Raw genomic sequence first — 9,794 nt, 5'->3', positions numbered from 1 at the left:
ATAGTCGATGTAAGTTTGTGAAAGTCTTTGTCATTGGCCACGAGGCATCAACAAGAAGCAAAGCAGCTCAACTTTCAGAAAAGAAGTTGAATTTGCAGGGCTGGGTTTTATGAGAAAAATGACCTTTCTTACTTCTAAATGGAGAGACCCGTTTCAGATGCAATAGATTTGAAAATCTACGTTTCCATTTCAGAATGTAACTTTGGTTTCAATAAAAGCAGACTTTTATTGGCAAGAGTACAAAAATAGAGTAAAAACCTTAGCCAAAATGTATCTGAACACAGATGTCTTACGTGAGTATTTCTATACATATTGCTTAATGGGAAACAAACAGAAAATATTAAAATATTGGTACAAGATCTCTGATGTACTTAGTTTCCACTGAGCACAGAGAAGTCTGCATATTGTAGGCACCATTACAAAATGAAGGTGTGGCTTCCTGATTCGTTTCCCTAGCTCTGGCCCAGGACCGTGTCAGGATAGCCCAAGGCTTATCCTGTCTTCCATAATGATTGCCAACTCTTCACTGATAATCCACAAATGTCATAAGTGGATTCTTTTTCATTCAAGTCATTAATGGAAATATTGAATAGTACTGGGCCCAGGCCAACCCCTGTAGGACTCCTCTAAAATGTCTTCTGAGTTTGATAGTGAACCATAAAGAAGTGTTTTGAGTGAGTTTTTTTCCATTGGTGGTGCACCCACCTCAAAATGATTTCTCTGAGACCATATTTCTGTAGTTTACTTATACGAATGTCATCTGGAATCCGGAAAAAAGCCATGCTAAAGGCAAGATCTCACATCTACTGCGTCTCCCTTATCCACTAGGTCTAATTACCCTGTCAAAGGAGGAAATTAGATGAATTCAACACAAATATATGGTCTTGACAAATATATGTTGCTTGTTTTAGCTCAATATCAGTTTTTTAAAATAATTTGATCTTGTATAATAATTTGTTCCTGTTATTTCCTAAATTTTCTTTTAATTTTTTTTTTTTTAAACAGGTATTATGTTTGCCCTTTTCTAGTTATCTAGGACTTCTCCTGATCCTCCAGGAGCTTTAAAAAATAATAGCTAATGGTTCAGAGATGGCTTCTTAGAAACATTATGGTAATGTCAAATATGACATGGGCTGTCTAAGGTTAATATGATACTTGTCAGATTAAAGGGCAGATCCTTTGATGGAGTAAAGGGAAATTCTTCTGTTGATGTGGCGTGCTGATTTATGATTTGTAGGCCTAAAGTATTCTTTGGAGGGTGGGATTGAGGATGCACTTAATTATACTACAAGACTATCTTTACAAAGAGATCTCTTTCGATTTCCATTGTTTTATTTCATATTTAGTTCCAATTCCATCTGCAAAATTTGTTTTTCATTTCCTATGTATGCTTTACTACCTCTTTCATGCAAACCATGTCATCCTGAGAACAGTAACACTTCTATTATTTAAAAATGTTCTTTCCTTAAAAGGAAAACTTAAATTAGAAAAAAATAATTCTTTTGTCTAAAGTACAGAAGCTGCAATACCTGCTGTGCTGATAACCATATTATACTGACAGACAATCAAATCTTAAAGATTAAAATTGATTAAATAGGAAACATTTTAACATTGCTAAATGTCTTGTGGCTGAAGTTGTTTCCGTTCATAATTTCCATCCAACGCCAGATCAAAATTTTCCTTCTCTTGCTCTCGAGAGAGTTCCAAGAACACCTAAAATACACAACAAAAAAGGTCTAGTTATTTTTCAGTGTCAATAATTAATCCCTTCACCAACTTTTATTAATCTTTGCAATGCCAGTTTTTGGGTTTGCAGCTGCTCAAAAGGCAAACCCCACTCAGAATGGGCTCTCTGCTGATCGAGATAAGGCAACTACCTAATACTCCGGAAATTGGCTCACTAAACTTTTGGAGTAACGCTTGGGGAAGGCATCGTCTTCTCAGGACCTCTGTAGATTTCTGTTGATGTTGGCTCTACATACATTCCCAAAGGCATATTTAAGTCAAAAGCTATACAGCCGGAGCGTAGTACTAGCTATTTATGGTGGCTGTTCACACCGAGATGAGAAGGTAACATTTCTTTGAGTCATTTTCATTTCCCTTTGAATTTCTTATAAGCTTTGCAATAGGGACCAAAACATATATCTAGGCCAAGGGGAGAAGCAGCTGCAGAGGTCGCATTGCCCACGGTGGTGATCGAGGTGGTCAGTTCCACGCTGCAAAAAGGACACATTCCCCTCTTTCTCCCCTACGTGGGTCTGCAGGACAGGCCGTGCTCTGCCCCCGTTGCTAGATTTAGCCCTTATAGGATTTGGAAACCCATCTGTTTCTCCAACACATTTCCTTCTTTTGTCAAAGCCTGATGAATATAGTATGCTGCCTTTGTGTCTCCTAAATTTTATAGCTTGTGTCTCTGCGCGCATCACATGCCTGCATCAAGGTGTTCAAAGAGAAGCTGTACTCCTCAAAGCCGAAGGTTTGTTTGGCTGTGGAGAAATTAAAATATAGTCAAAGAAAATACTATTGCCCTTTTCAGGTGATCTTGGTCTGCTGCTTCTGCTTTCATTCTTACCTGCCTCGAGCTTGGAGAAAGCCTGGGACAGAGGAAGAGCATCTCCCATTGGTATCTTGTAGACCAGCAAAGAAGGAAACCTGTGGGGAAGGAAGAATACATCATAATTTTTTGCCTACCTCCTCAGATTAAGCTTGTGGACCACATTGGGCGTACCTCCATTGTGGGGCAGAAAGGGAGAGCACTTCACTGTATGGCCATATACAGACCAGCAGCTCGTTATCTGGAGAATGTCTCTATAAATCTATTCTCAATAGATGATCTTGGATTGGGATGTAACATTTGCTGCCAAACTGCAGAGGGAATGATGTACTAAAATTCTGCAGGCGACCAGCAGTACATGACCTAAACCTATAATGGGACCAGATATATTGGCAGTTACCGCTCTTGACGAGCTGCTTGTGGGAAGATCGTCAGAATTTTGGCATGGAGTTCATCGACTTGCTCAGGGTCCTTCACTTTAATTTCCAGTAGGTAACCTTTGCCAAACTTGCTTTTCAAATACTGAATGGAGCCAATGCACCTGTTAACAAGGGAAGAAGCACAGTATGAAATAGTGATTAGTGGACTTGGCGTTTTCCCCACAACTCTCATCTCATAGTGCAGGAGATATAAGGAATTAACCGGCTCCAAAAAAATCTCTCATTTCCATGAGAAACACTTTGCTCTTGCTATTGAAGCTATCTTGAAGCCTACCGGAGCTCTCCAGCCACCATGATGGCCACCCGGTCACACACTGCCTCAGCCTCCTCCATGTAGTGTGTTGTCAAAATAGCCCCTTGCTCCTTGTTCTTCAGTGAAGCATGAATTGCTTTCCTAAAACAAAAGGGCTGTTACACCACAGGAGTAGACAAATGAGTTTTCCTATTGTCCTTTCCCCTCAAAATGGCAAAAATGATTACTCTGAAAATATTAACAAATCAATGAATACATGAAGGTACTCTGAAATAATGATACAACTGCACATTTATGAGCAAAACCCATTACAGTTTGTTCCAAAACAACATTTGCTGTAGTGCTGGGTTAATGAGGAAGAACTGCTATTAAAAGGCTTTTGCTTTAGCCAAATGTATTTTTCTTAGGCCAATGAGAGTTGTTTTCAAGTAACAGAGTTGTCAAGTGGACAAGGGTACTAACTAGAGCAGGGCTGAACTTGCTTATAAATCTGAGATGCAGACAAGAGCCAAAATTTTGTTTCATACCCTGATTATTTTTCCAGATTGTGAGATGTTAAAATGCGAGAAACCCCATAGAATGATCAAGGAACCTAAATTATATGAACATTAATTTTAAGACATTATTGCAGCTATGCCAATAACCTAGAGGTTGAGAACAAAGATATAATACATTTCCAAAATTGCTGGGCTCCACAGCTTCCACTGACTTGAAAGGGGTTTTTTTAGGTGTGCAGTTGCGTATTTAGAAATCTTAGGTACCCAGTCTCAGCTCCCAACACTTTTGCACCGTTTCAATTTAGTCCTGAGGTGAAGGCCTAATCATTGGCACAGGCAGTACTCACCACACTTGACGTTGGCCTTTAGGGTCCATTCCAGTGGATGGCTCATCCAAGAGCATAACTGTTGGGTTACCCAGCATGCTCAGGATGAAACACAGCTAAAATGGAAGAAAGACGTTGAATGGACAACTTCAGAAAGGTAAGCTGTATGACCAAAGGCAATATTTGGCCCAACATATTTTATGTGCCTGTGACACATCTACTGGGGTCTGAACCCAAGTGCGCATGCACGCTGGGAGTCATGTTACCCTTAATAACTCTGTACTTATTATATTAAAACATTCTGAGTATCATGCTGTGCAATATTCTGTTCTATAGTATGTGGAATGATATAATTCCTTCTGAAGTGAAGCAGCACAAATATTGGTGCACTCTCTCATAGAAAGCAACGCAAATCTTATCCACTTAACTGGGAGCAGAACTACACCTTTTATCCATTAATGTAAGCCTTTTATTAACATATTGAATGTCGCAAGAACTCGTACTGTTTTGTGGAGATAATTCACCAGCCATTACTTTAATGCAGTTAATCCCAAACAGAGATTTTACTACGTCTGCAACAAAAATTCAGTCTAAAGCATGGAAGGCTACATTCGGTTCTCATTTGTTTCAGTGGCATGTGTGAAGCTTGTCCAGATATCACACTCGTGGAAGTGAGAATGGAATTCAATATTAGAAGAACGTCATGCACCTTTCTCGTTATGCCAGCGGATAATGTCCTGGTTTCTTTTTTTAAATGCTGCTGGAGCTCCAGAGTTTTCACCATTCTGTAGAGCAAGGAGAAGAAAGAAAGGGAAATGAATGTTTGTTTTCTCCCTCGCAGTCCCCACTTAAATGAGACTGGCAGCAAAACGGAAAGAGTTGACGCTCCTCCCCACCTAGGGTTTTGGGGGCAAATTTGGTCAAGAGAGGACAGTTTTAAATTTTCTAGTGAAGTTTTTGGTAGAATTTGCCTATTTCCTTCTGTGACCACCACCCTTTCTATTTGCATTTCTCCCTTTGAGAATCAGAATCGCAGCATCTGGGAGAGGGTTCAACTTCCAGCTGTTGAGTGGCAGGGGAAGGGGGAGCGATGGAGACTCTGGAAACTGGAAATATTTTTTGTTGGTACCGATCGATGGCGACAGCAGCATCTTCTTTCCTCAGCCCTTTCACAGCCGCATAAACCTCCAGATGCTCCTGCACGGTCAGGGTTGGCCAGAGAGGGTTCCCCTGAGGGCAGTAGCCCAGGAAGCCAGGGCCTCTGGCTTCCAGTTGAGATCCAGCTGCATCCTTCCCCTTCGCCAGCACCTGCACAAACAATCAGGTATTCTGCTCTTGTGTAATCATTTGATAAATAGGTGGAGTTCAAATACGAGGAAGATTAATGACGGGATCATTGAGGGTTTGTAAAAGGAGAATTACTGAGCAGAAAGCACTGCTAGGTAGGGGTGTGCAAAACAGGCCCTGTTAGATTTGGCTTCAGCCTGAATCAGGGACAGTGATTCAATTCGTTGATTTGGATCACTGTCCCTGATTCAATTTGGCATGATACAATTATTTCCAGTATTAACAAATGTATGATACTCAGAAGGACTTTATATTTTTGTTTCAAGTATTCCGATTTTGTTTAGTCTGTAGAAAGTTAGTTCAGCTTGTGAATGTACAAAATAGACATTCTTCTAGTGATTACTTTAACAGCTAACAATTTGCATGATTTGTACTTGCATGCAATTGTACACATGCAAGTACAATTTGCATATGTACTTTTCATAGCATGATGTGCAGGGCTAGAAATCTCATCCCAAATATTGCTTTGTTTTACTGTAACGATAACTTAGGAGTAAGCACTGGACTTTCCACTCACACAGTCACTTTGCAGTCTATTTGCCTCACCCACCTGCCCAGCGCTTAGCACAGTCTCTCCCGTGATCATATTTATGGTTGTACTTTTTCCAGCTCCGTTGGGTCCCAGCAGTCCTAATACCTCTCCTAGAACAAAGATGAACCACGTTTCAATCTTTCAATTAGGGAATCATGAAAATAATTCTAGTAAAAGATTCCTGGGCTCTGACCTCTTCTAACACAGAAAGAGACATTTTTGGTGGCCACTTTCTTCTTTTTCTTAAAAACAGCACTGGCTTTCTTGACCTTATATTCCTTGCGCAGATTGTTGACCATAACAACTGGTTTCTGGGGAGAGGGGGGAAAAGAAAACCCTTTAAAGAGCAAATCTCTTGCATTACACAAAACCATGGGACACCCTGTCTGCACGGAGGTGGGAGCACACTCCTGCTAAGCTGCTCCCAGGCTCCCCCTGCCCATTCGCTCTCGCACACGTGCTCCAAATGCAGAACTACAACCATGACAACAGCTCGAGGTGTCCCTCTGCATCCACATTGCAGACTGGGGTCTCTGGCACGCTTGAAAGTGGCTGCTGAGCGCTGACTCCTGAGTGCCGACCCTCTGAGGTGAGGGGGTGGGAAGAGGTCAGAAGAGGGGCAGCTCAGCAATGGCTCAGCTGGGGACTGGGCACCTAAAGGAGTCGGTGCGATGGGGATGCAGGCAGGGGTCAGTGCTGGCCCAACGACAGTCTAGACAGCAGCAGAGCTTAGGCAGGGGTCAGATGCCTATGAGATGAACAGGATTGGTCCTGAGCATGTCCAGGTAATACTGCAGTCCAAAGAGGAGGCAATGAGGACACTTTGGGGCCTAGAGTGTTTTATGGCAAATGGAGGAGGTCCAGTCTTTGTAGTAAGGCTCTTAATTCTCTCTTAGTCTTGTAAGGAGTCTACTGGACCAATTGAGGTGTGGCCCTAAATGGCACACAGGTATTACTCTTGCCCTTTCAGCTTGAACATCTTCCTTTTATTCTCCTGTAAGGACACTACAAGACCCACTGAGGTGTGGCCATAAATGGCACAAAGACATTCAGTGTTAGACTGATAAACTGAAGAGTGCCTCTGTCTTCCTCTGTATTGAGACTAAACATTATGCCTGATATATTCTTGGTAGTAACAATAATACAATTCCAAAAGTGTGTGTGATGCTGCCAAAGCGTGCAATCACAATTCTCATTCCAAGCTTCATTTGTTTTAAATACTTTGAGACCAAAAATGCCCCCCAAAAACAAAACAAATGGAAAAAAAAACCTAGAGAAAACAAAGCTTTCTACTTTCTATTTAAAAACTATATTTTCAGTTCTTATTTCAGCTAAGTCCATTTAGAAGTCAGTTTCTATGTCTACTTATCCCATTTGGAAAGTCAATTCTTACCAGCAAAGACAAGTAAGGTAAAGCATTGGACTTTCTCACCAGTATTTATTATTCTTTTAGCAGTGCACATTTCTACCAACATGAAAATGTGACTAGAGTAGGCAGACATGCAGACAGGAAGGCTGCTTTGTTTTACCTCCTTCTGATTCTGAGATGCTATTGCCTGCCTTACTCTTTCCCTTTCCGCTTGAACATCTTCATCCTCCTCTTCTGGTTCATCTGGATTCTGATGGCAAGGCTCTTTCCCTGGGGAAAGTCTATAGATCAACAATGCCAAGTTAGTCTGGTATCTTTGTTTCTCATTTACAATCATGCATTATGAATAAGGCAAGACTCCATTCCTTTCCATCATAACAATATTTGTATTTCATATTTGTTAAATTGAGTATTTCAAACATGTAAAATAAGTGGCCCAGAAAATATGTACACAAAGCCCAACATCAAAGAGGTTGTTTATGAGAGTGTCATGTCTGCAGCTCAGCCCTTCTCTGTCCCAGTTTCCAAAATACAAGAGAATAATTTGCTTCTTCTTGTAGTTCTTGTATCACTGACTGCCTATCCCCTGCACTGAACAAGAGAGGCTGTTTAGGACAAATCATGACAAATAATATAATTAAAGACCACCAAGATATTTACTTTCCGGCTTTTCCTAACTTATGAATACCTGGCATGGCAAACTTAGCACTCTTTTCATAGTTTCATAGTTGGTCGGGTCGGAAGGGACCTGAGCAGATCATCAAGTCCAACCCCCTGCCATGGCAGGAAAGAGTACTGGGGTCAAACAACTCCGGCAAGACGTTCATCCAGCCTCCTTTTAAATACCCCCAAGGTAGGAGCCAGCACCACTTCACTTGGTCCAGATCCTAGCTGCCCTGACCGTGAAGTCATGTCTCCTGATGTCTAGTCTGAATCTCCCTTCTGCCAGCTTGTGACCGTTATTTCTAGTCACTCCTGGCAGTGCTCGGGGGAACAGGGACTCCCCCAATGGCTGCTGGTCCCCCCTGACTAGTTTGTAAATGGCCACTAGGTCCCCCCTCAGCCTTCTCTTGTGGAGGCTGAACAGGTTCAGGTCTCTTAGCCTTTTAATGTAGTGGTTTCAACAAGAAAGCAGGAGGCAAAATATCACGTAGAACACAATGAAATTCAAGAAGAGATTACTAGTAGGTTTGCATTAATAGAGCATGCTCTGTTGAATTAACATTAGAAATGGTAATGACAGTAGGTTATTATCTAGAACTAGAAGGGAAGGGCAGATTACAGCAGGACCAGGTCAGGTTCCAGGGGTGGGCAAATGAAAACAGGATGGGATTCAATACTGATAAGTGCAGGGTGCTGCACTTGGGCAGCAAGAACCAGCAGCATACATACAGGCTGGGGAATTCCTCTCTCAAAAGCACGGTGGCAGAAAGAAATCTTGGAGTCATCATTGATGTTAAGATGAACATGGGCCGGCAGTGTGGGGACGCGGTCAGGAAGGCCAACCACACCTTGTCATGCATCCACAGATACATCTCAAGCAGGTCCAAGGAGGTGGTCCTCCCCCTCTATGCAGCACTGGTCAGGCCACAGCTGGAGTAAAGCGTCCAGTTCTGGGGGCCGCACTTCAGGAGGGATGTGGACAGCATGGACAGGGTCCAGAGGAGGCCATTTGCATGATTGGGGGCAGCAGGGCAGGCCCTACAAGGAGAGGCTACGGGACCTCAACCTGTTCAGCCTCCACAAGAGCAGGTTTATGGGGGATCTAGTGGCCATCTATAAACTTATTGGGGGGACCAGTGGGGAATGGGAGAGACCTTGTTCTCCCAAGCACCTCCCGGAGTAACAAGGAATAATGGCCATAAGTTGTTAGAGAGTAGGTTCAGACTAGACATTAGAAGACACTACTTCACTGTCAAGGTGGCTAGGATCTGGAACCAACTTCCAAGGGAAGTGGTGCTCGCTCCTACCCTGAGGGTCTTTAAGAGGAGGCTTGACATTTACCTGGCTGGGGTCATCTGAGCCCAGTTTTCTCTCTTGCCCAAGGCAGGGGTCGGACTGGAAGATCTACAAGGTCCCTTCCGACCCTATATCTATGAATCTATGAAAACTGGTTGAAAAAATAAAAACTATTTTTGTGAAAAACGTTGAAATCGTAAAACGTTCAAACAATAACTTTTTTGTTTTGACTGTGTTCTCTCTCAAACATTTCAGAGTTCTTTCATTTAAAACCCCAAAAAGATGATAAATCATTGTCAAAGCTTTTGTTATTGAGTTTGTGACATTTTTATAATCTTACAGATAGTGAATATTCTTTTTAAAAGAACAACAAACACTATTTATTGAAAGTTATCAGCAATTTTTGTGAGCATTTTGTTTTTGAGAAAAGGCTGTATGGTATGAGCTCACATGTGTGTGCGTGCCCCCTGAGGGTTTGTGTTGGCACAAACCTAAAAATCGGATCCTCTCTCAAAAC

The 9,794-nt window shown here is 42.0% G+C and overlaps 1 protein-coding gene across 1 annotated transcript in view; it reads right to left on the bottom strand.

Moving 5' to 3' along the window:
- Window positions 1-201: 201 nt before the first annotated feature.
- Window positions 202-9,794, bottom strand: part of LOC109296754 (ATP-binding cassette sub-family A member 10-like) — a 53,073-nt gene continuing 43,480 nt past the window's right edge. Inside the window, exons 29-40 of the mRNA XM_019516309.1 lie at window positions 9,769-9,782; window positions 7,479-7,599; window positions 6,143-6,260; window positions 5,968-6,059; window positions 5,200-5,378; window positions 4,780-4,855; window positions 4,092-4,186; window positions 3,269-3,388; window positions 2,955-3,095; window positions 2,573-2,652; window positions 2,431-2,486; window positions 202-1,713 (exon numbers count right to left, since the gene is read on the bottom strand). Coding sequence (XP_019371854.1) covers window positions 1,615-1,713; window positions 2,431-2,486; window positions 2,573-2,652; window positions 2,955-3,095; window positions 3,269-3,388; window positions 4,092-4,186; window positions 4,780-4,855; window positions 5,200-5,378; window positions 5,968-6,059; window positions 6,143-6,260; window positions 7,479-7,599; window positions 9,769-9,782 — 1,191 coding nt within the window. The 3' untranslated portion in view covers window positions 202-1,614. The remainder of the gene's footprint in view (window positions 1,714-2,430; window positions 2,487-2,572; window positions 2,653-2,954; window positions 3,096-3,268; window positions 3,389-4,091; window positions 4,187-4,779; window positions 4,856-5,199; window positions 5,379-5,967; window positions 6,060-6,142; window positions 6,261-7,478; window positions 7,600-9,768; window positions 9,783-9,794) is intronic.

The sequence above is a fragment of the Gavialis gangeticus genome, unplaced genomic scaffold, assembly GCF_001723915.1.
Source record: "Gavialis gangeticus isolate Ggan-Ray unplaced genomic scaffold, GavGan_comp1, whole genome shotgun sequence".
NCBI classification, from domain to species: domain Eukaryota; kingdom Metazoa; phylum Chordata; order Crocodylia; family Gavialidae; genus Gavialis; species Gavialis gangeticus.
Note: the sequence above shows the minus strand (reverse complement) of the source record. Positions and strands in the feature narration are given on the sequence as shown.